Raw genomic sequence first — 25,382 nt, 5'->3', positions numbered from 1 at the left:
CCTCTAAAGCCAGAAAGCCGAAGCCTCCTCGGGGTCTCCCACGTGGGCGCAGGGACCTAAGAATCTGAGTTTTCCTCCACTGCTATCCAGGGTTGTAAGCAGGGAGCTGGATCAGAAGTGGAGCAGCTGGACTTGAACTGGCACCTATGAGGGATGCTGGTGCCACAGGCAGAGGCTTAACCCGACACGCCCTGTGCCATAGTAGATTGTGAGGTAAACCACCTTTTAAATACAAAGAAAACAGAAAACGACCTTTCCTATGGAGAAAGGATTAGTCAGTGTGCTGTCACTGTCATTGGACAAGATGGCAGCAGCTGCTACACTGAGAGGGACAGAACATGTGCCTGACGAAATTACTGCGCCCGAGTCTAATCAGAGGAAAAGCAAATACGAATTGAGGAATATCCTGCAAAATAGTCGAACTGGATTCTTAAAATGGCAGTCTGGCGAAAGAAAAAAGCCAGACAAAACCGGGGATTCTAGAATACAGGAGCTTAAAAAGTCATTGTAACCAAATGCAATACCCACACACATTAAGTAATCAGCTAAAACAATCAGTTAAAAACGCTAGGGGCGTTTTGAAAATCCAGCTATGGCCCGATTGTTACAAATACTCGTGCTGCCTTGGGGGTCAGTTTTTCTTGGTGCGATAATGGAATTCTGACTGTGTAGGAGAATATCTTTGTAGCAGAAATACATCGAAATATCTGGGCGTAAAGGGTTACACAGTGCAAGTATGGGATGTTTGGAAATCGGTGATTCTGGGTTCCTAGGGCAGTTCGTTATATTTTATTTTTTGACGTCTTTTCTGTAATGTTGATATTCTGGAAAATCTCAAAGCTCTTCCAAACCCAAGCAGTGTTTTTGTTGTTTTTGCTCAGTTGGAGTTTAATATCTTTAGCGTAAGACCAGGCGTTGGGGTTAGTTAGGGCTGCCAGTTGTGTAACCAAGGCAAGGCCTAAGGGCCGGGTTGTCTTTCAGTGAACTTGGGCGCACCCAATGGCTTTTGTGCCACTGTCAGCCAGGTGCGGTGGTGAGGTCCGAGGTCCCCCGCGCCCCACTGGCAGGTCCTAGCTGGTTCAACTGTTGGCCTTCTAGAGGACTCGGTGGCCTCCTTGCCAGATGGACACAAGAACTGTTTACTGCGGTTGTTTTGTGTTAACATGGACCGGGCTTCAGTTCCTTCGTCAGTGCCTCGTGCCTCTTCCCCGTTTTTGAACTTGGGCAATTCCGAGGGGGCAGGCATAAGGGGAGTGGGGAAGAGAGAGAACGACTCCTCCAAGGTCACGCACGCGGCGCACCTAGGGGGCAGGTCTGCAGGCTCTTGGGCCTTTGGCCTCTTCCACGCCCGCCGGAGAGGAGACGGCAGCGGTCGCGGGGATGCAAGGGTGTGGATGGAGCAGCCCGGGGTGGGGACCAGAGGCCGCGGGAAGAGAGGTGCTGCGAGCCCCGCCGAGGAGCCGGCCAGGCACGGGCGCATGGAGAGGCGGCCCTCGCCAGCGGTGCGCAGGGGCTCCGGCCGCGGCTGCCGAGCCAAGGGCGGGTCGGTGGGCGCGGGGCTGGGCAGGGTGGGCGGCCTAGGCCGGCCCCAAGGGCGCAGGAGGCGGAGGCTTGGGCCTGCGGACTGGGCAGGAGCGGGCGAGGCCGAGTGCGCCAGACCAGTCGGCACAGGTCGTGTGTGTGTGTGTGCGTGCGCGTGTGGGGGGCGCGGGAATAGGCGAGGGGCACGGGACGGGGGGCTCTCCCGGTGTTGGCATCTCTCCCCGCACCCCCCCCCAGCACCCCGAAAGGCGCCGGGTCGCCGGGGGGCGGGGCCGGCCGGGGGCGGGTCTTGCTGGGTCCCCGCGGGAGCGGCGGCGCAGGCGCGGTGCGTCCTCTCGGGCCGGCGGAGGAGCGTGTGGACGAGGCTGCAGCCCGGCTCGGCTCGGCTCGGCTCGGGCTCCCGCGTCGCTGCCGCCCCCCGCCGCCGGTGCGGCCGCCGCCGAGCCCCCCGCCCCGCCGGCGCTTGCCATGAGTTCCCGGAAAGGTGAGTGTCCCCCCCCCGCGGGCCCTGCCGTCCGCGTCTCGCGGGCCGCACGCACGCCGCTGGGCCCGACCGTTAATGTGTGTGTGTGTCTGTGTGTCTCTTTTTTTTTTTTTCTTTTTCTTCCCCTCTAGTGCTGGCCATTCAGGCCCGAAAACGGAGGCCGAAAAGAGAGAAACATCCGAAAAAGTGAGTCCACGCTGCGCTCGTCTTGGGGCCCCCACCCCCCCACCCCAGCTCTGCCCCGCCGAGGGTGTGTGTGTGTGCGTGTGTGTGTGTGTGTGTAGGGCGGTGATGGGCAACCGGGCGACAGCACAAGGCAAAGTTGCCGGGGTCCCCCCACCTCCCCAACCCCGATCGGGCGGGCGGGCTGGTCTCCCGGGACTCCTGCTCCAGCGCGCCCCGTGGACGACCCTGGGGGGAGGGACGGGTGCGCGGGGGTCCCCCCCTTTCTTCCATCCCCAAAGACCGAGTCTGGGAGGGCGCCGGGTGTGCGCCGCACTGGCCCCGGGAGCCTCGGGCCCGGCGTTCCCCGGAGGGGCTCCGGGCGCGCGGGGCTGCAGCGGGGGAGCTGCCCGGTGTCCACCTGGGCGGCGGGGCCCGGGAGGAAGAGGAGCCTGGCGTGGGTCGGCGTGCAAACGTCGCCGCCGCGGTCCTCCCCTCCGCCTCCTCCCGGCCTCGCGGCCTTGCTGCTCACTTAGGACGCGAGCCGGGGCGTGGAGAGGGGCTTGGTCTCGGCTGTGCTCTCGGCGCCGAGTTGAGCTCCCGAGACCCGTGCGTGTCGGCGCTCGGGTTCGTCTTGCAAACTTTTTTTTTTTTTCTTGCTCCGCTCGAGCGTGACTTGAGTACTCGGTGGCGGCGCCGGGGGCGCGGGGTCGGGAAGGGGGTGTGTGCGTGCGCGCGGCCCGGTTCTCTGCAGCTCGGCCGCGCAGCCCCTGGGCGCTGGTGCATCCTGGACCACGAGGCAGCCGCCGCCTGCAGTGGGGGCCGCTGTCCCGGACCCTTTTCCTGGAGAGCGCGGCGCCTCCGCCTCGTGCCGCTCGGCTTGCGGATGTGCCAGGCTTCAGCGTCATGACCCCTTCCGGATGGGCGGCCTCGCGCTGCGCTGGGAGCGAGCGGTGCTCTCCCTGCGGTGTCTGTTGCGGTCCTTTGGGGGAAGGCTGCCAGTCTGTCTTGACCACAGCCGCGAAGCGCTGCTGTGTGCCCGTCGCCTTCGCCCTGGCCTTGGCCCCGGCGCAGGTGGTGGTGGTGGATCCGCAGCTGGGTTTCTTGTCCTCGGAGAAAATGCTTGGGGGGGGGAGGCTGCACATACCTCAGGGACACTTTCCTGAAAGTTCACCCGGAAGAGGGAGGGAAAAGGGCTGCTAGCGCACTGGGAGAACTGCTGGGTGAAATGGTACATCGAATTTTTTGCAAAGTCTGAAAGGAGTGGCGTTTTGCTTCTCGGCGATGCGGTAGTGCCAGCTTGCCAGTGCATCGGCCTTACACGTGGGCTTCCCTCTGGTGAGCTGGTGAAGTGGGCTGCTCAGGCAGGAGACCTGGAATGTTGCGGGTTTTCATCGCAGTTTTCAGCCAAAACATTGGTTTATGACGATGTGTAGCCCATTATGTTTGGAAACATAAAGAAGCTGGGAAAGGCATGTTATTAGATCGGGGGACGGTTATGGATGTAGAGAGAGGCTATTTTGAGAGAGTTCCTTGGAAATGGAATTAAATGTTTGATGCAACACATTTTTGAAATATATGCCTACAAGATGTGCTTAGCATTCACGAGAAAGGCATATTGTGGGAAACTTGCAAGGGTTTCTTTAGTTCCATTTTGTACAGTTTGTGGAGTACGTCTGGTGTAGACACGCAGAGAGGCAGTTTGCACTAAGTCAGTGTGTGTTTCCAGTTCCAGGCTGCGACTTAACTGAGGGTGTGCTGCACTCTGGTTCCTGTGGGACTTTAGAAAGAATCAGCAAATATCTACAGAGAGCTTTAGCGCTCAGAGTTGAATCCACCTTCTTTCCACTGTGGATATGCGGTAAGATTTAAGGGAAAGAACAGGAATTGAAGAGGAAATGTTGTTAGCCGTTGGATCTAGACATTGCTGGTTTTCATGCAGTTCTGTGAATCTGGGCCTGCGCACAGTAACCGCTGTGATTTATTTAATCACGCTTAGCTGATGGCCTTGGAGCTTTGACAAACAGCTGCTGGGGAGGCAGACCCTGGGTGGAGGGTAGGGGAGAGGAAGGGAATAGGATGGGACACCTTGAGCAGTGAAGATAACAAGATGACTGAACACCGCTTGCCTGCGTTTCAGCCCTGGGCAACCCTGTGAGGTAAGGGCTGTTATTATCAATTTACCTGTGAGGAAAAGGAAGGTGTCAGCTTGTAGCCTGAGGAGGTGACATTGGAGCCCCAGTGGGAAGCAGAAGAGGAGGAAGAGGTGAAATGAGGAACCTACAAATCCTGGGGACTGGATTGACGCAGAGGGCTCGGAGCTGGGGGAGTCGGAGGATGGAGGGCCTAGAAGTCGTGCCCGTCTTGTGTTTCAGAGAGCGCGGCTGCTGTGTGGAGAACAGCGTGTGAGCACGAGGCGATGGTGGAGAGAGGCCTGTGGGAGGGCCTGGACCCTGAGGCCTGGGCATGCAGAATGCAGGGATTTCTGGAACCTGTTGGTGGCGTGGGTCCCTGGTGTCCCAGGCAGCTCTGATAGGGTTCGCCTGGTGCTTTTGGGTTAGTTCTGCTGAGGAGGTTCGGCAGGTCGGCAGGTGGTAGGTCTCATTTTAAACTGTATTAACACGATGCGCTTGAATTATGTGATTCTGGGCCTAACTCGATGCAGTGTGATTTTCGTTTGTCATTCTTTGGTAATGCGAGGCTGGCTGTTCGTTCTTTTTTAAGTTCAGTTCGGTTCTGAGAACTTTTCATCAGTTGAGCCAGTTCCTAGAGGCTACTACTGGGCTACAGCAGAATATGTAGTTGTCAGGAGTAAGATTTAAGATTTCTGTATCCACTTGACTCAGTATTTCAGTATTGTACTAATCTTAACTGCTCTGCCTCTTGGGCTGCCAGCATGCCCTGTTGGAGACCTGATTTGAGACCTGGCACCCTTGTTTACTGTTCTGCTCCCAGAAGGTGAACCGAGTACCAGGCCCCCATGCCGCCCGAGTGGCTTGGTCAGCTTTGGCTCTGGCCATCGTGGCCATCTGGAGGGTGGACCAGTGGATGGCTGGGCTCTCTGTCCCTCCTGTCTTACTAATTCTTTCAGATACTTAAATCTTTAAAAAATTAATCCTGTTAAATTGTGATAGTTTGCTAATTGTTTTTTTTTTTGAGGTGAGAGAGAGAAATGGACGGTGCCAAGCTGCCCCACGCTCTGCCCTGTGTAGCTATAGGGGCCGGGATTGGGCCAGGCCAGCAGGGCATCCTGGGAATTTCCGTCGGGTTTCCCATATGGGCAGTGTAGACCCAGCCACTGTAGCCATCACTTGCTGGCAGCTGAGATGCAGACCAGGGGGCTCGGGTGTGGGATGCCAGCAGTTTGTGTGCCTGCCGGCTAGGCCAGGTGCCCACCGCAGCTTGCTCCCGGTGAGTCTGGCCGCTGTGTAACTGGCAGCAGAGAAGGAGTTACTGTCGGGAATGGTGAGCCTGAAGAATTGTGCCGTCACATTGGGGTGGGTTTTTGCCTTAGGGCCTGTGAGTGCCCGTAGCTAACCTTTTTATGGTCTGTTTCGTTTATTGGTTTTTTTCTTGTAACTTTTACTGAGACATAATTCCCGTACCATAAAGCGTACCTTTTAAAGAGCACAGATCACAAGTTTGTGGTATGTTCACGAGGTTGTGCAGTTGTCATAATTACCTAATTTCATGACATTGTCTCTGCCTCACAAAGAACCCCCGTGTTTGTGTAGTGCTCGCTGCCCAGTGCTTAGTCCCAGCCTTGGCAACCGCTGGCATACTTCCTTCCGAGGGACCTTCCTGCTCTGACCATCTCATGCCAGTGGAACCCGAGAGTATTTGCCTCGGCATCTGGTCTCCTTGACTTGGCATGATGTTTTGAAGGTTCATCCACATTGGAGCCTGTGCTGCTATTTCATCTCATACATTGCCAAGTAATATTCCATTGTGTGGACAGACCACGTTTTGTTTATTAATTTTTCTGTTGCTGAACGTGTGAATTGTTTCCACTGTTTGACTAAATGTATTTTTTGTATTTATTTTATTAACTTATTTTTTATTGGAAAGTCAGATACAGAGAGGAGAAACAGAGAGGAAGATCTTCCGTCCCATAGTTCACTCCCCAAACGGCTACAACGGCTGGAGCTGAGCCGATCCGAAGCCAGGAGCCAGGAGCTCTTCCAGGTCTCCCACGCGGGTGCAGGGTCCCAAGGCTTTGGGCCGTCCTCGACTGCTTTCCCAGGCCTCAAGCGGGGAGCTGGATGGGAAGTGGGGCAGCTGGGATTAGAACTGGCGCCCATATGGGATTCTGGCATGTGCAAGGTGGGAACTTTAGCTGCTAGGCTACTATGCTGGGCCCTAAATGTATTATTTTTAAAGTGGATTGTTAGAAATTTGAATTCAAAGGTAATTTTACTTACAAGAAGTTGCAAATGTAGCAGTTCATTAGTGCGCCTTTGCTTCAGCTTCTGGCAGTGTGGCAGCTTATGAAACCGTAGAACATTCTCAGACCAGGGCGCTTGGCACGGACACAGTTAACACAGTGTTATTTTTTAAGATTTATTTTTATTGGAAAGGCGGATATACAGAGAGGAGAGACAGAGAGGAAGATCTTCTGTCCGATGATTCACTCCCCAAGTGAGCACAACGGCCGATACTATGCCGATCCGAAGCCAAGAGACTCTTCCGGGTCTCCCACGCGGGTGCAGGTTCCCAAAGCTTTGGGCCGTCCTCGACTGCTTTCCCGGGCCACAGGCAGGGAGCTGGAAGGGAAGCGGGGCTGCCGGGATTAGAACCGGCGCCCATATGGGATCCCGGGCGTGCAAGGCGAGGACCTTAGCCACTATGCCATCGCGCCGGGCCCAACACGGTGTTATTAATCCAAGAACAGCGTTGCCAGTACCTTCATTTGGTTCTATCAAATGTGATCACTTGTATAGATTAGTGTAGTCATTGACAGGCAGGCTGCACTACTGTTTCATCACCACAAAATACTGCCCATCTTTTTTTTCTTTTTTATTAAAAATTATTTATTTGGATGAATTGGGGGTGGGTGGGTATAGAGATCTTCCGTGCTGGTTCACTCCCCGGGGGTGGCTGCAGCTGCTGTGCTACGGCCAGACTGAACCCAGGAGCCAAGAGCTTCATCAGGTCTCCTGTGCGCGTGAGTCCCAAACAGCGGGGCCATTTCAGCTGCCTTTGGAGAGGTGGAGTACAAGTGGTGCATCCCAGACGGTTGGCGCTCCTTCAGGATGCCGGCGTCGCAGGCAGTGGCTCTTCGTGCTGTGCCACAGGGTGGGCGCCTTTTTATACCTGTCCTGCAGTTTGGGTCCCGACTTTCGCAGGAAGTGACAGGCTTGGGGCGGACGGCATTCGGTCGGTCAGTCACAGATGACACGGTTAGATGCAGTTGCCTAAGTTTGTGTAGTTGTTGGAACCGTGTCAGCCCTTGCTGGAGAACATACGCAGGCTCACACACCCATGTTTTTGGAGTACCACTCCTACGAGATGGTTACCTGTTTTTGATTTCTTGTTTGTTCAAGTACTTTTAGCATGCCAGAGGCCTTACCGTAAGTATGTATGGCGCAGATAGCCTGGTGCTGGGCTGACGTTGGATGCTGTATGATAAATAAAACTCAAGACTAGTAAAAAAGGGGAGGCTTTTGTAAGCAGATCTTTGCAGGACAGCGCAGTGAGCACTGTAAGATTGGCTTAGTTTCCAAAGACTATTTGAAAGGCAGAGTAGCATGACAGAGAGATGGGTCAACTTGGCCACTCCCCGGATGCCGTCCACAGCCAAGGCTGGGCCAGGCCTGGTCTCCTGTGTGAGTGATGGACGTGGCTTCCCGAGGCGTGTGAGAGCAGGCAGCTGCCTCAGAAGTGGAGTCAGGCCTCAACCCCAGGCGTCCAGTCTGCAGCGCGGGAGTTCCAGGCAGCTGCTTCATCCAGCGCTGTGAGACTTGGAGCGTGGATCGGAAGGCTTCAGAAGGAGAGCATTTTTAATTTTAATATTAGTATTGTTACTTAAACAGGATTTCCTTTTAATCGATAGAAGTAAATATTATGGTGTTAGTTGCAAATTATGGTATAGAACAGTTGATAGAGGCAAGCTTTAGTGCGTCAAGCCAGTGCTGGCGGTGCCAGCATCCCATAGTGGAATATTGATTGGGCTGCCTGTTGGTTATTTCTGATCCAGCTTTTTGCTAATGTGCCTGGGGAGGCAGCAGATGGTGGCCCGGGGGCTTGGGCCCCTGCCGCCCGTGTGGGAGTGCAGAGCGAACCTCCTGGCTTTGGCCTGGGCCACAGTTAGCTGCTGCAGCCATTTGAGGGGGGGGGAACCAAGAAATGGATGATCTTTCTCTGTTTTTCTGCCTTTCAAATAAATTAATACATTTTTAAAGTATTGGTGGGAGCTTCTCACTTGTTTTGGAATATTATCTTTTTAACTTGTGTCTATTTTTGTTGAATTGAGTTATTGCATATATTCTGTGCATGTAAGATTACTTAAAAAATTTTGTTTAAAAGTTTTATTTTATTGGGGCCTGGCGTGGTAGCCTGGTGACTAAAGTCCCTGCCTTGCATGCACTGGGATCCCATATGGGCACCAATTCAAACCCTGGCAGCCCCTTTTCCCATCCAGCTCCCTGTCTGTGGCCTGGGAAAGCAGTCGAGAACGGCCTAGAGCCTTGGGACCCTGCACCCGTGTGGGAGACCCGGAAGAGCTCCTAGTTCCTGGCTTCGGATCAGCACAGTTCGGGTCTGTTGTAGCCACTTGAGAATCAGCGCGTGGAAGATCTTCCTCTCTGTCTCTCCTCTGCATATCTGACTCTCCAATAAAAATAAATATTTTTTAAGAAAAGTTTTATTATTTGAAAGGCAGAGTTATAGAGCGAAGGAGAGAGAAACAGAAATCTTCCATCTGCTGTTTGACTCCCTGAATGGCTGGAGCTTGGCTGATGTGAAGCCAGGAGCCAGAAGCTTCCTCCAGGTGTCCCTCGTGGCTGCAATCCAGACCGCAGATCATGCTGCAGAGCTGCGGGAGACCTGATGGCCGTAAGGGTGCACGTGACGGGAATGGGGCCATGTGACTGAGGGCCCGGGATGGATCCCAGGATTCTGGACCGGCTACATTTGTGAGTGGTGATGCTGTTTGTCGTGCTGGGGAGTGCAGGGGTAACGAACGGTCTGGCCATGGGGGATGGTCCGGTGATGGTCTGGCCATGGGGGATGGTCCGGTGACGGTCTGGCCATGGGGGATGGTCCGGTGACGGTCTGGCCATGGGGGATGGTCCGGTGACGGTCTGGCCATGGGGGATGGTCCGGTGATGGTCTGGCCATGGGTGGTGGTCCGGTGATGGTCTGGCCATGGGGGGTGGTCCGGTGATGGCCTGGCCATGGGTGATGGTCTGTGATGCTCTGGCCATGGGGGATGGTCCGGTGATGGCCTGGCCATGGGGGATGGTCCGGTGATGGCCTGGCCATGGGGGATGGTCCGGTGATGGTCTGGCCATGGGGGATGGTCCGGTGATGGTCTGGCCATGGGGGATGGTCCGGTGACGGTCTGGCCATGGGGGATGGTCCGGTGATGGTTTGGCCATGGGTGGTGGTCCGGTGATGCTGTGGCCCGGCTGCCCCAGGGCTCTGGGCACCTTCAGCCTGGAGCTGTTGAGTCAGTGTGTGCAGCTGGAGCTCTGCCCTGGGCCGTGGTGGGTGTGTACTGAGGGTTGTGAGGGAGCTGGCGGTGGGAACTGCCTGAAGGCGCTGACTGTGAAGAGAAGGCCGTAGGTAGGCTTGGTTAAAGGAGAAGCCACAGAGAGATGGGAGAACAAGGAGAAAATTGTTTCACACAAACCAAGAGAATCAAGTGTTTCAAGAAGAATGTGATTGACGCTGTGACTCTGGGGGAGGGGAATCAGCGAGGCCAGCCCTGACTTGGCCGCTGGGTCTGGAGACCACAGCTGGGGCAGTCTCTGCCAGAGCAGCCCTGCGGAGGTGTCTGCATTGTCTGGAGAAGACAGGGCTGTTGTGAAAAGATTGCTTGTTGAACAAGGTTGTGTGTGTGTGTGTGTGTGTGTGTGTGTGTGTGTGTGTGTGTGTTGGACAAAGTAGAGGGGAAGTGATTCTTGTGAAGCGAGCATGGATGGCAGGGGCTGGCACTGTGGTACACAATGAGTGAAGTCGCAGCTCGCATTGCCAGGCATGCCATGTGTGTCTTGGTTGCTTTACTTGCCATCCGGTTTCCTGCTGGGAAAGCAGTGGGGAGGATGGCCCAGGTCCTTGGGCCCCACATGCACGTGGCAACTGGGAAGGAGCTCCTGGCTTACGCGAGGGATATCCCTGGCTGTTACGGCATCATTCTTCATTTAGTCACTGTGCTTTTTAAATAAAAAATAATAAATCTTTAAAAAACACGTGGATGGCAAGGAGCCTGTAGAAATGCTGTTTGAAAATGCAGTATGGGTTTTGGAATGGGTATTCGGATGGGCAGGAAGCAGTGGGTGAGAGTGCAGGTGCTTTGGACGGAAGGAGATGACATGAGGAGGGTTGGAGGCTGTGTTTACCTGCTGGTGTCCCGTCTGCACCTTGCCGGGATGTTGCTGGTACTCGTATGTGATGGAGGTAAAAGTTATGTCTGGAAGTCCAGAACCCCTCAGTGCGCAAACAGCAGGCCCAGGGGCTGTGTCCTGTGGCAGGTGTTCAGGAAAGTTGGCTTATTTTGCAGGCTTTTTTGGCGACTACTGCTTTATTCTTTCTTGATCGTTTGAATGTCCCAGCTCTACCTGCTTTGCACCTGTTCTTGAATGTATTGACTTCTTGGTTCCTGCCCTCGTTCTTGTTCTTTCTCTTTTTAATACTGGCATATCATTTCTGTTTTTAAAAGTTTATGTATTTGGAGGAGAGAAAGACGGAGATGTTTGCCGGTTCTCTCCCTCAGCCGCCAGGCTGAGCCAGGCCCGGCGCAGCAGCAGGAGCTGCTGGGTCTCCAGCATGGGCGGCAGGAACCCAAGAACGTGGGCCATCCTCCGCTGCTTTCCCAGGCCGTTATCAGGGAGCTTCCTGAGCCATGGAGCAGCCAGGACACAAGCAGATACTCAGGCTGGCACGCAGGTGGCACGCGGGCTGCAGCTCTAAACTTGCTGCACCTCAGTGCCAGCCCCGGTCTGTTCTCTTAGGTAGTTTTGAGTACATTTTACTTTTGGTAAGGATTCGCACATCTCTCATACATACTTTATTATTACTGTTTTCAGATGCCTTTATTTAAAAAAACCATTTATTAGAGAGCATGTCCCCTCCCTTGCCCCGTTCCCCAACCCCAGCTCTTTCACTCCATAAATGCGCACAGTGGCCAGAGTCGAGGTTGGGAGCCAGGAGGTGGGAACCCAGTCCGAGCTCGGCCTGACTGTCGGGAACCCACGAATCCGAAGGAGCACCCTGAGCCCTCCCGGACTCGGCTCCCAGGAACCAGCGGCCAAGCTGGAGCCCAGGTACGCCGCTGTGGGACACGGACGCCCTGCCTGCTCGCTTCAGTGCCTGTTTCCAGGTTTTTTGGGTGCTATTTTTGCATACTCAATACTCTTATATTTTCAAATCCCTCTCTTATTTTTCTTCTTCTTTTTTTTTTATAACGGAATCATATTGAATCAGTAGATTAAGGAAACCTGAAGAATCTAAATCTCAAACACATTAAAAATGTAATTTTTTTCCTGGTTTTAAACAAATATTTTGTAGCACATTTAGAATTAATGACAATATATGGAAATATATGAAGAAGGAAAACCCAGGCTTAGATGCCTGATGGCACGCAGGGTGCGCACTCTGAAGCCATGGTCACCGCGTGGCTCGTGCCCTTTCCGTCCGCTCTTTGATGCCTGATGGCACGCAGGGCGCGCACTCTGAAGCCATGGTCACCGTGTGGCTCGTGCCCTTTCCGTCTGCTCTCGTCCTCTCGTTCCTTTGTCATCTCACAGAATTTTGGGTGGTGTCTTCTTACACATCTTTTTCATGTCCTTACCCATCTTTCATAACTAGTTAATGACTACAACGTTCTGCTTTCTCCCACTGTTGACCTTGTTTTAATTATCTAGCTTAAACGTGCTCCTATTGGTAGGAAAAAAAATCTGTTTCTCATTTTCTACATTATTATATATTTGTAAATATCTTTTTTTTCTGCATTGCAGATTTGCTGAGAGTAGGTGGAGTCTTACAGGCAGTAATACTGCAACAGCTGGGGCGCCAGGTCATGTCCACTTCTGATTCAGCTCTGTGCTAAAGTACCTGTGGCCATTTCAGGAGTGAAATGCTGAGCGGGGGGTCCAATGCAGTAGCTTAGCAGCTGCAGTCCTTGCCTTAGGTGCGCTGGGATCCCATGTGGGCACTGGTTCTAATCCCGGCTGCTCGACTTCCCATCCAGCTCCCTGCTTGTGACTTGGGAAAGCAGTGGAGGACAGCCCAAAGCCTTGGGAACCTGCCCACATGGGGGAGACCCAGAAGAGGCTCCTGGCTTCGGATCAGTGCAGCTCCGGCTGTTATGGCCTGTTGGGGAGTGAATCAGCAGGTGGAAGATCTTTCTGTTTGTTTCTTCTCCTCTCTATATATCTGACTTTGCAATAAAAATAAATAAATCTTAAAAAAAGTTTTTTTCCTGTTATTAAGAGGTGGATAGTGTTTCTAAAAGAATGGAGAGGTGTGTAGTCAGGGTGGCATAGCACCCCCGGGCTGTGTTCTTCCCCCAGGACATGGTAGTGCCGGCTCCCAAAACTGTACTTGTGAAATGCATAATGAGAAACAATTTAAACTAAACTTGTATGTGGTATTGGGGAAGTCATAAACTTGGGTAGTAATTTCAAAAATTAAAACATTACAATTGCTTGCTTTCCTTAATGTGATCTTGCTGGGCGGATGTCTCCAGCCTCGCACACGAGTGCTGGTTTAGCGCGATTTCAGGGCTTTCTCGGTCTCTAGGTCCACACGGTTCCACGCAGTTCCACGCGGTTCCAGCCTGGCCGTGAGAACGCCACGTCTCTCCCCAGCAGCGGCTCCTCTTGTTTCATGCTGAGTGTTTTCTTCCTTGTAACCAAATCCAGCCTTGTTTTGCTGTTCGTCTCTTCTTGTCTTTTGTGCCTTAACGTAATAAAAAGGAGATAATGGAGAGAACAGTCCGTTATAAGAAAGCTTTAGAAAGACTTAAACATTTTGTCTCTTGGAAGGATACTTTTTGGGGAAAGACCTTGGCTCAAGTTTGAGAATGTGATTATTTGTGCGGTGTTCTTACTCTTTTTTTAAAAATCCTATCAGTTACGTAAGGAAGCTTTGAAACTTTAATGGAAAAATGTAACTAAGATAACAATAAAATATTTCACAGTGTAAGTGCCGTCAAGTTCAAGGTAATTTAACTAATACCGTTTAGTCCATCCTGAACCATTGAGGGCCCTGGGATATAACTTTATACAGTTTTTCATTAACTAAGGGGAGCTGTTCTCCTTAAAGACTTTTTTAAAAAAGATTTGTTTTGTTTGTTTGTTTGTTTTTTGAAAAGTCAATATACAGAGAGGAGGAGAAACGGAGAGGAAGATCTTCTGTCCAAGGATTCACTGCCCACGTGGCCGCATCAGCTGGAGCTGTGCTGATCTGAAGCCAGGGGCCCAGATCTTCTTTCTTCTGGGTCTCTCACGTGCAGGGTCCCAAGGCTTTGGGCCGTCCTTGACTGCTTTCCCAGGCCACACGCAGGGAGCTGGATGGGAAGCGGGGCTACTGAGATTAGAAGCGGCTCCTATACGGGATCCCAGTGTGTACAAGGTGTGAACTTTAGCTGTGAGGCTACCGTGCTGGGCCCAAGATTTTTTTTTATTAACATTTATTTAATTTGGTTGGAAAGGCATATTTACGGAGAAGTGAAGCACTCCCCAACTGGTCGCAGTGGCTGGAGCTGAGCCAGTTAGACGCCAGCAGCCAGGAGCTTCTTCCTGGTCTCCCACATGAGTGTGGTGTCCCAGGACATTGGGCCATCTTCCAGTGCCTCCTCAGGCTGTAAGTAGGGAGCTGGATGGGAAGTGAGGCAACCAGTGCCCATGGGGGATCCTGGTGCTTGCAAGGAGAGGATTAGCCATTAGCCATCGTGCCAGTGCGAGAGGTGGATTTTCAGAACTTTTCAAAACTGTACATTCAACTTTTATACCAGGTGAGGTTTCAGAAATTTCCACACGTTAAAAATGTAGTTAAATAATTTTAAAAATGTTTGATTTTTAAAAAATTGAAAGCAGTGTCCATTATACATTTATACTGTTATGTTAGCAAAGTTGAAGAAGCACTCAGTAACATCTTAACCCTGGTCAATTTTACAGTACATCTCAAAACATCAAAACATTTTGATACATTTAAAATGTATTTAAACTTGCCTAAACTTTCCCAGTTTTCTCAAAAAATTGGTTTACAGAGGAGAAGGAGCGAGAAAGATCTTCCATCTACCAGTTTATTCCCCAAGTGGCTTTAATGATTGGAGCTGTGGTGATCTGAAGCCAGGAGCTAGGAGCTGCTGCTGGGTCTCCCACGCAGGTGCAGGGTCCCAAGGCTTCGGGCCGTCCTCTGCATTCCCAGGCTGTAAGCAGGGAGCAGCCGGGGTTAGAACCAGTGCCTGTGTGAGATCCTGGTGCTTGGAGGTGGAGGATTAGCCGCGTGAGTTATCACACCAGGCCTGTGTCCTCTGTCACTCCCTGAGTGGCTGCAGTGGCGGGGGCCGGGCCAGTTGCCGTCAGGAACGAGCAGGCTGAAATGAGGAAGGACCGTTATAGCAATGGCAGGGAATTCTGGCTCTCTGGGTGAGCAGTGATATCGCAGGTGTTTGAGGAACTCCGTCTGGGTCTCTGATGTGGATGGCAGGGTTCTTACGTGCTGCTTTCCCAAGTGTGTTAGGAAACTGGATTGGAAACGGAGCAGCCAGGACTTGAACTGGCACTCAGGGTGCTGCAGTCCCAGGTGGTGGCTTAATCCAGTCCCCTAAACTCCAGGTTTTTAAAAAAATTATTTGAGGTGTGGTGGGTTAAGGAGGCATCCCGTTAGGGACTGCTCTGCTTCCTCTGTAGCAGCAGTGTGGCCCGAGTACTCGGGAGACTGGATGGCTTTCTTGGCTCCTGGCCTTGGTCTGGCCCGGCCCTGACTGTTACAACCACTGGGGGAGCCAACCAGTGAATGGAACATGCTTTTCTCTCTCTCCTTTTCTATGTCGCTGTCTGTGACTTTCGGATAAATAAACTTAAAAAAAAAGTTTCTAGGTAGATACAGGCTGTGCCCACCTGCGGGTTCACCCTGCATTTGGCCCCAGTGGAAGCTGAAGCCGTGAGCTCAGTCCAGCTCTCCCACGCGGCAGGAACCCATTCACCTGAACTGTTGTTGCCACCCGGGGTCTGCATGGGTAGTGAGTAACCCCAGTATTTTCTGCTTCTGTGATTCCTGCCCTACTTGTTTGGCTAGGAGCTGTGTGGTCTCCAGGCCTGAGAGTCTGTGTGACCTCTGGCAGGTCGCGTGGGCAGAGCGCTCCTCAGGAAGGAGGTATTAGATAAGACCTGCTCACTGCCCTGTAGCTCACCAGTTTGTACTGTTTTAAAGTCGCTTGCTTCCAACCCATCAATGGAAGCCTGTCAACTTGCTCTTTTTAAAAGTTAATAGTTAAACTGACCAATCATGACTGTGGAATTGACCTAAAATGTATAAAAACCTTGTGTTGGCCAACCTTTTTTTTTTTATTTTTTGCTGCTGCTGGTTCTGTTCCTCTTGCTGCTCAGCATGCCGCTGGGCTGGGGTGCCGGCTGGGAGTCCGGGCTGGCCTGAATAAACCGCCCTGTGCGTTTGCATCGACCTCAGACTCCTGCTGATGTCTGGGGATGTCAGAATCCGGGTGCAGCAGCAGGCGGCTGGAGCGAGGAGTGGAGCTGGACGTGCAGCGTCAGCTCGCTCCTGGGGCAAGTGGGCCAGCTGCCTGCTGCGCATTGTGCGCTGTGTAAATGGATTATATCTCATTAAAGCTGCTTTGAGTAAAGCACCACCCCACACACACTGAAAGGATTCTAGCAGATCCTGCTGTTAGTCTCAAATTTGAAATGAGAAACTGAAGCACAGAAATGTGTAAAAGATTTGTTTTGTTTGTTTTGAGGCTGTGCACTTGGGCGTCAGAACCCCTCCGACTCCAGGCCCTTTGCAGAGCTGAGTAAGAGTCATGCTTGGGAACTTTAGATCTGGGAATTCCTTAGTAATTACTTAATCTGGCCCTTTCCTCTTACTGATGAGAAAATTGAGCCTCTGTTAAGGCAGTGTTGTAGAATAGCCCAGCTGATTAGTTGCAGCGAGGGATTTCAAACCTATTCATAGGGTCGGGCAAGTTATAAACCAAGCATGATCTAGAATGAAATGCGGTGTTGGAGTGGTGGGCCGTGTAAGATTGAGGGAGCTTAATTGTGGTAAGGGGATTTTTGTAGCGCATGTGCTGTTCTGAGGGAATAGCAGGTAAGTGGAGGCATGATTGTTGGGGAGAGGAGCATGTCCTGAACGTGTCATAGTGCAGGCCGAGTTCAAGGATATAGACAGTCCTTCGCGTAGGACGCACTGTCATTGCGATGTTTGGGAATCCTGGCTTTGCAAGCGAGCAGTGGCGCTGCAGGTGGCGTAGCACTGAGAGAACTGCAGCCGTGCGGAGACTGGATGGAAGAAGGGCCGAGATTGAAGAGGGAGGAGAAATCCGCGCATCTCCTGCAGTGGCCTGGATGATCGAAGAGCATTGATGCCTGTGGTGGGCCTGGCTGGCAGTGGGTGGAGATGTGGCACAGTGGGTTAAGGTGATGCTTGGCATGCCCCCAATATCATGTCGTTGCTGATTTTAATCCCAGATGCCCTGCTTCTAATCCAGCTTTCTCATAGTGCGTCCTGGGAGGAAGCATATGACAGCTCAGATATTGGCCTGCTGGTTTCAGCCTTGGCCAGCCCTGCTGCTGGGGGCATTTGGCAAGTAAAACGGTGAGTCAGACAGTACCTAAACATTTCTTCTTCTCTCTCTCTCTCTCTCTTGTTTGCTCTACCTTTCAAGGTAAGTGAAAATAGATTTTGAAAACAAAGGCAGAGGAGAATTGTGAAATGACTGCCAGTGACTTTGGTTATCACGGGAGGGGGAAGGGCTGCTGGTGTTGTTGCCCGTTGCACGTGGCTGTGAGTCTGTGGAAGTGAGCTGCTGAATGCGTCCCCAGCGTCCCTCAGGGGTACAGGTTCATGTTCTGGCAGCTGCACTTCTGATGCAGCTCCTTGCTGCGGTGCCTGGCACCCGCGTGGGAGCCCTGGGTGGAGTTCCAGCCCTGCACATTGTGGCCATTTGTCTCTCTGTAATTCTGCCTTTGAAATAAACAACATTTTTTTTTTTTTTTAAAGAAAGAAGCAGGGTTGAGTGTGGGGAACAAAGTAAGGGATTAGTGGGAAAGGCAATAAATTCCGACTTTGTTGAGTTGGAGGTGCTCGTGGATGTCCACGTGGAGAGGTAGAAGCAGAAGTTTGCGATCTTGCCTCGGGTGCTCGCTGGAAGTGGTGCAGCAGATCTGCACGTCAGCAAGGCAGTCGCAAAAAGGCTACCACTGAGGTAGAATTAAATGGGAAGTTCAAGGAGGTGGCCATGGGGCTGAGCTACATTTAACAGGCAGAGGCACCAACAGCAGCAGCAGCAGAGATCAGAGAACTGCTGTGTTTATTTTCCTGGAAAGTGTAGTATGCAATGAAATAAACGAAAACCAGTAAGAAAAGACTATTGGAAAACAGAGGGAAGTGACTGAGTTTCTTGCAGAGAAGTGGTGATTTTCAAAGCGTGGCTGTAAGTCCGTGGAGGCTGCTTGGAGAGGGCAAGGTGGAAGGAGGTTAGCCACGGTGAACTTTGGGAACCTTAGTGCATGTTAGGCACCCTGCCACGGGCTGGCTGTTTTCCACTGAGTTTTCGTAGTGACTCAGACCTGAGTTGATGAAGAGGTTGTTGTGATGGGGCAGATGTTTGATGATGAAGCTGTCATGTCACAGGTGCCAGTGCCAAGGGTGAACGCTTGCCATTCATTTCAGGTCACACGGCTTCTGTTAAGAGGTGGGTCCATAGCATAGTGGGTAGAACTGCTGCCTCCACATCCAGTTTAGTTATTTGCTGGTGGCCTGAGAAAGCAGCAGGAGATGGTCCAGGTCCTTGGGTCCCTGCACCCACGTGGGAGACCCGGAAGAAGCTTTGGACCAGCCCAGCTCCGGCCATATGGCCATTTGGGAAGTGAACCAGTGTGGTTGGAAGATAACCCCCCTCTCTTTTTGCTGTCTCTCTCTCTCTGACTGTAAATCTTACTTTTTAAAAGTGCCTGCAGAGCCCATCATGTTCTTCGCTGCTAGTTTGTATGTCAAGATATTACAGTTGGGGATGTGTGTTTCTTTGTTCACCGTGTTGTGTAGCAAATTGCCACATACGAGGTTTTAATAGAATAATCATTTATTGTCTTGTAGTTTCTGTTGCTTGGGACTTCAGCAGCAGGTTAGTGGGTTGGTTCTGGGCCCCGTTTGAAGTCCTGGGGAGTCCTCTGGCTGGCACTACAGTGTCTGCCAACCTGCTGACAGGAGGCCTTGCTTGGCAATGTGGAACAAGAGTGTCCACAGTACGTTGGCTGGCTGCATCACGTTGGCTGGGAGCAAGGAGAAGGCCTTTTTACACTTGCCACATTTTGTTAGGAGGAAGTTAGCGACTTGGCAGAAAGTTTAGGTTCTGCCCTTTGAAGAAAGGCAGTTTTAAGGACTCGGTGAACCTATTTCTGAACCCATCATACCGGTCAAGCATGCCGAGGAGGAAAAGCGGTGGGTGAGACGTCCGCAGGCTGCATGCTTCCCAGGAGGCTTTGCAGACACGGAGTCCTGGTGAGCATGGTTTCTCTGGGAAAACGAACCATTCCCACACAGACTTGGGGAGCAGGTTGTGAATGTGATAAACAGAGAAGAGGGCTGTGAGGAGTATGCCGACAGGGGCTACCCCCGCCTGCTGTGGAATTTTGCTTTATCTCTCCTTACCTGAGTTCCTTTATTTTGTAAAATGGGGTGAATTATAGTGTCTACCCAGTGAGTTTGTGGTGAGAAATAAGTGGAATGGCATATGTTTGATAAGCATAGGGCTGAATAATACCATATTAGGCCATGTGTTTAGTCCCAGTATCAATATAGGTCATATTTGTAGCATGATGCCTGCACTCCTATTACTTAACAAGTGATAACTTGAATATTCTTTTTTTTGCTGATTTAGTGTATTCTGTTGTTTTTCCTGGCTCTAACCAGTATTTGAACCAAGGATTTTAACCTGGATGTTTATGAAGGATCCTTGATTATGATTGTAATTTATTTTTTATATTTATTTTTAATGATGCTTATAAAGTTGAGAAGGATGCATGATTAGGATGGGAAGGGTCGAGGAATGGGGCAAGGTGGATGAGACAATTGTTTGCGATTTTTTTGCTTCCTGTATATGGAGGAAGGAGGGCTGCTCCTAGTAGCCTAACTGTATCAGTGCCTGGGAATAGGGGACGGCCACTTGATGTCATCCCAGGATCCCTGTTGTGGCGCATGCTCTGAGGGTACTGGTTAAGTAGTACAGGTAGTTCTGAGATGCTCTTCATCTCGTTGCTCCAAGGTTGAGGAAATCCTTCCAAGGTCCGTGGGCTGATGTAGTCCACCTTAGGGTCTCCATTTGCTCAGGTACTTGCTGACAAAGCTTAGCCAGGAGAGTTGTCCAATTTGTTCTGCCTGCCATCCTCTGCTGTGGTATTAGACATCTTCTGCAGGACTCAGTGGTCTGTCACATCCCCCATGTACATCTAGGCATGCTGTCCACTACACAGCCTCAGCTATTGAGGAGGCACAGTACTGACAATTGCATTCCGTGGTCAGAGCACAGAGCCTATGATTTTCCCATGGTTGGAATTTTGACTCCAGTGGTCCAGTTGCAGGGAAGTTCCCCAAAGAAACCTCACTAGAGGTGACCCCAGACCTGACTCCTGTGTGTGCCAGTCAGAGTGGGGTCCGGCTCACTCTGTCACCCACGTCAGCCTACACACGCACTAGTGGTCGCAGTTGTTGGGTCAGTTCTGCCCCTAGCCCCATCTCATATGCAAACCAATGGATGCTGTGGCCCAACCCAACCCTGCCCACCACACACTTGGTCCTAAAGCATAGCAGAGGGAACGTTAGCCTGGTTGGAGCGACCCCAGTAACTCCTTCCAGGCCTGCCCCCAGCCATGGCTCTTGCACATGCTGGTGTGTGCAGCAGACTGGTCCAGTCTGTCCTATATCCTGTTCAGTTTTTGTTCCCTTCAGTCAGTGCTGCAGTCTAGCTCAGCCCAACTGACTTTACTCTCCAGCCCACACTATGCTAACGGGTGCTGCCACCTGTCCAGCCAGGCCCACCTTCAGCTCTGGTTCTTACGCTTACCGATAGGAACTGCAGCCTGTCAGAGGGGTGCCCACTGTTTCCCTACTGGGCCCATCCCTCTTTATTTATACAGAAGCCTGCACAAACTCTGGCACTGGCTTTTCACATCTGGTCAAGCAGGCATTCCTAAGGCTAGTTCTGCCAGTTGTTTCACCTTGAGGCAGGACATCGGCTTTCCTAATCCTGAGGTCAGGAAGTTCTCAATAGACAGCACATATCACTCAGTAACACATTCCTATTACAATCCTCATTCTACATCTTAGTCTTGGATCAGTTAAAGGAGGAAATGCATCACAGAAGGAGGGACCTAAAGATCAAGGAAAGAAGGGTTCCCTAAGCATAGATTCCCACTGCATCCAGCAATTTAAACGCCCTTGATTAGCATATGATCAGTGGAGGGGGGGAGGAAACTCTAACCGTAGGTTCCTACTGCCCCGAGGGGCTTAACACCCTCGATTAACATATGGTCAATAGGGGCAGCCGAGATAACACGAATAGTATTTTTATCTGAAAGGCAGATATACAGAGAGGAGGAAAGACAGATAGGAAGATCTTCCTTCCTTTGATTCACTCCCCAGGTGGCGGCAACGCCTGGAGCTCCAATCCAAAGCCTGGGTCTCCCACGTGGGTGCAGGGTCCCAAGGCTTTGGGCGGTTCTTGACTGCTTTCCCAGGCCGCAAGCAGGGAGCTGGATGGGAAATGGCTGACTTTTATCACACCCACAACAGCTGGTATTTTTTGGGTGTATACCCAGGTTAGTGGATTGCATGCTTATTCTATGGTTAGTTTTTAAAGAGCCTTCCTGCTGTTTTCCTTAATGGCTGTACTTCCACTCACAAGACTTAAGGGTTCCTCTTTCTTGTAATGTCTTGACTTTTGGGCAACTGTCAGTGTGACTGGGCTGAGGTGGTACTGCTTTGCGCTTTTCCTAATGGTGAGTGTTGGTGAACATTTGTTTGTATCTTGTCCATCTGAATCTTCTTTGGAGAAATGTGTGTGCAAATCTTTGGTGTATTTTAAAGTTGGGATATTTGACTTTTTGTATGTCTGGTGCAGAGTTTGCAAATATTTTCTTTTTTTTTTCACGTTTTATTTATTGATAGTTGGGAGGCAGGTTTAGAGAGAAAGGCAGAAGAGCTCTTCCACCTGCTGGTTCACTCCCTAATTGGCAGCAACAGCTAGAGCTGAGCTGTTTGGAAGCCAGGAACCAGGAGTTAGCTACTTCCAAGTCTCTCACGTGGGTATAGGCGCTTCCCCAGGTCGTAGGTAGGGAGCTGGACCAGAAGTGGAGCGCCCGACACGTGCACGTGGGATGCCAGCACTGTAGGCAGTGGGTTAGACTGCTATGCCCCTGTGCTGGCCTCACTTATGTTGGTCTTTTATGTTGGTCTTTATTTGGTTTATTTTTGTACACGGTGAGCAAGAGAAGGCTAGTTTTCATTCTTTGAAGTGTGTGTATCCGGTTTCTGTGGGGAGAGATTTGAATGCCCTCATGGAGACTAAGACTGCCACCCTGGACCGGGCGCCGTCTCCTCCTCTCCCTCCTCAAAGCTCACGAAATTCCCCCAGGTCCATCCATTCACCAATCAGATGTAACCCTAGGCATTTCACCTGAGGATCCCATTCCCAATCTCTCCCAGCTCCTCCCCCAACTCCGCCCACTTGCCAATCTTCCTTAGGCAATTACCTGCAGGCACCAATCCCTTGGGGCCTGCCCTCAATCCCTCCCAGTCCCCGCCCCCACACCTTGTGAGCTCACCTGAACATAAAGAGCCCGTGGCTCATGGCTTTCTCGCCAGCTCTTCCACCACCCTGGTCACGGTCCTGCCCTGCTGGAATACCTCGTTGCCTCCCGTGTTTTCGGCTCACGGTAAAAGAACTTGGCTGCGGAATTAGCTGTGCGTAAGAACTCTAAGTGCGTTCAGTAACTATCAGTTGCCCCAGGACTGTCCTTTCCCGGTTGTACGTTCTTTGCTCTTTCGGCAAAAACCCACTGGCTGCAGATGAGTGGGGTTGTTTCTGTGCTGTCTTGGTCGGTATGTTTGCTTTCTAGCTGTTACCCTGCTGTTGTGACTGCTGTAGCTTTGCAGGGTATTTTGATGTTTCCTAGGTTGGTGCTCCAGCTTTGTTCTTTTTCTGCTCGAGATGACTTTGGCAGTTTGAGGCCTTCTGTGGTCCATGCGATTTTTGGGATTGTTTTCTGGTTCCATGAATGGCGTTGATGCTTTTGATATGAGATTGCTGGATTTAGGTTCTTACGCTGATGTGGGAGAGTGTTTGAGGATGAGGATGGTCAGCAGAGACCTAAGATTTATTTGGGGGCAAAAGTACACGCTCAAGAGGGAGCTGTCCTCCAGCAGATTCGCAAGCATTCCTTTAGATAATATGGGGGCCCTCGAGGGTGGGTTTAACTGAATATTCAGAGTGGTGGAGTTAGAGTTTGAGTTATCACCCATTGCCTTGCCTTTTTGGGAACGCTCAGGTGTGTCGTGGCATCGGGCGCATCACAATAGAGGTATCAGCTGTGCCAGACTGAAGCCAGGAGCTGGAGCTTCTCCTGGTTCTCCTGTGAGTGCATGGACCCGAAGTCTTGGGCCATCTGATGCTTTCCTAGGCAAGTTAGTAGGGACCCGGGTCAGAAGTGGAACAGCTGCAGGTCAAACCAGAACCCATACGTGATTCTGGTGTCGCAGGCAGGGTTACCCACTATGCCGTCCTCCTGATATTTTGAGTTTGTGACCTACAGTGTTATTGAACCAAATTATTAGTTTTCAGAATTTTTGGTGGCTTCTTAAGGGTGTGCCATGAAGAAGACCATGCCATTTGCAAACAAGGACTTCCTGTTTCCCAAATTGGATGCTCCTTGTTTCTCTCTCTGGTCTAACTGGCCCGGTTAGGATTTCTGGCAACATGTTGAAGGAAAGTGGTGAATTGGGTGTCTTTTGTCTTCTCCTGATCATAGGGGAAAAACCTGGCAATCTTCCCATTTAATAGGATACTAGCTGTTGATAGGTTATGCAGGTTTTTTGTGTTAAATTGGTAGTTGATGTCTCCATAATCATGGGGATTATTGGCACGTGTTCTTGCTGAAGTCCGCAGGAGTTGACTGAGAAGTCATCCGGATGGTCCACCAGCCCTGCTTGTTGGTGCCCGCCATGCCCTCTGTAACGAGCCGTTCCGCACAGTCTCTCTGGAGCCTGATCTGAATTGGGCAGCATTTTTTTTAGGCACTGTAGAGTTTGTCACAGTTAGTTCTTCATTCAATTCTGACTGCATCTGTTTTAATAAGGCTGTTCTTTTCTAACATTTGTTAATTATTCGAATTCTTTTCTCGATTTCCCCCTCGCCCACTTCTGGGTTTAGATTATGTGATTTTCTGTGACTGTCGCCGTTGGCGTGTGCTGCCAGTTGTTTCCAGGTTTGACTGGCATCCGTTTTGCTGTAGTGTTCATTCAGGGGCTGTTCTGACGTCAACTGTCCATAGCACCTTTCTCTTTCATCTTTCCGTTAAGTAAGTACAGCCTCTTCGAATTTAAAAACTGGCATTGTGGCATAGTGAGTAGAGCCACTGTTTACGATGCCAACATTCCATGTGGGCACGCTGGGTTTGTGTCCTGGCTGCTTCACTTCCAGGTGCTTGGGCCCTGCCACCACCACCCTGTGGGAGAGGCCTGTGGGAGAGGCCGGAATTCTGGCTTTGGTCTGGCTCAGTTCTGGCTGTTGTGCTGTACTGCGGAGTGAACCAGTGGATGGAAGGTCTCTGTCTGTGACTCAGACCTTGAAATAATTAAATCAATCTTTTAAATAATGAAAACTGTTTTTGCCCTTTGTCTTTGGCTCTGTGTGTGGGGAGAGGATCTTGGACTGAATTTAGGTTTGTCATAACACACCCCTCTGCCATCAGGCTCAGTACAGTGGTTGTCTTTGTTCTTTGTTTCATTACACAGCTACTTATATTCCTCTTCGCTTCAGTATTTTCAATCAGAATAGATAAGCCTTTTTTTCCTCTTGAATTTGGAATGTGGGTGAAACTGAATGAGAGTAAGAAAAGAAAGATGCTGGAGTGGTCGTTTCCCAGAGGCCATGACACGGCTGTGCTTTGGCAGAGTCTCCAAGATAAAGTTAATTTCGTTGTACGAGAAATACAGAAAATACAACAGTTTAAGTTTTGAAATTAAGGTATACAGTAGGAATGTGCAGACTGTAGCTTGCTGGCCCAAAATAGCTTGTCTTCTGTGAGATAAGATCAGTTTTACATTTTCTACTAATTGAAAAATTTCTTTAATACCAGAATTAGTTGGCATTGAGATTTCGGTGTGCATTAAGTTTTGAAATACCATCACATTCATGTTGTCTACCTGCGGTCTATGTGTTTGTTAACCGTGACAGAAATTGAACAGTTGCTACAGATCCCATATTCGTTTCAACGCCTAGCAAGTGTTGGGCAACTTGTGATGAGAATGATGTTGAAAAATGGAACAGTACGACCTTGTGAACGAAGAGCCGTTAGCTCGAGAAAGGCGGGGGCTAATCAGCGTTGGAGGGTGTTGACGACGTTGGGCACAGTGTTGGAGCACCACGTGCTGACGAAGTGCACACGTAGGGGCTGTCTAGGGATTCAAGGTTGTCAGGTCTTTCCTCAGGAGACTAGCTGAATGTGCACCTGGCTGTAAATTCCTGATTTTTACCCTGTCTCTTTCTTCAGATTACATTGCAGCTAAAATT

The 25,382-nt window shown here is 51.0% G+C and overlaps 1 protein-coding gene across 1 annotated transcript in view; it reads left to right on the top strand.

Annotated features, from left to right (window-relative positions):
- The first annotated feature begins 1,933 nt into the window (after positions 1 to 1,933).
- LOC121150387 (SRSF protein kinase 2-like) overlaps positions 1,934 to 25,382 on the top strand; it is a 168,739-nt gene continuing 145,290 nt past the window's right edge. Inside the window, exons 1-2 of the mRNA XM_040971241.1 lie at positions 1,934 to 2,026; positions 2,158 to 2,212. Of these exons, the coding sequence (XP_040827175.1) occupies positions 2,011 to 2,026; positions 2,158 to 2,212 (71 nt within the window). The 5' untranslated portion in view covers positions 1,934 to 2,010. The remainder of the gene's footprint in view (positions 2,027 to 2,157; positions 2,213 to 25,382) is intronic.

The sequence above is a fragment of the Ochotona curzoniae genome, unplaced genomic scaffold (genome assembly GCF_017591425.1).
Source record: "Ochotona curzoniae isolate NIBS_2020 unplaced genomic scaffold, NIBS_Ocur_1.0 contig_21, whole genome shotgun sequence".
In the NCBI taxonomy this organism is placed as follows: domain Eukaryota; kingdom Metazoa; phylum Chordata; class Mammalia; order Lagomorpha; family Ochotonidae; genus Ochotona; species Ochotona curzoniae.
Note: the sequence above shows the minus strand (reverse complement) of the source record. Positions and strands in the feature narration are given on the sequence as shown.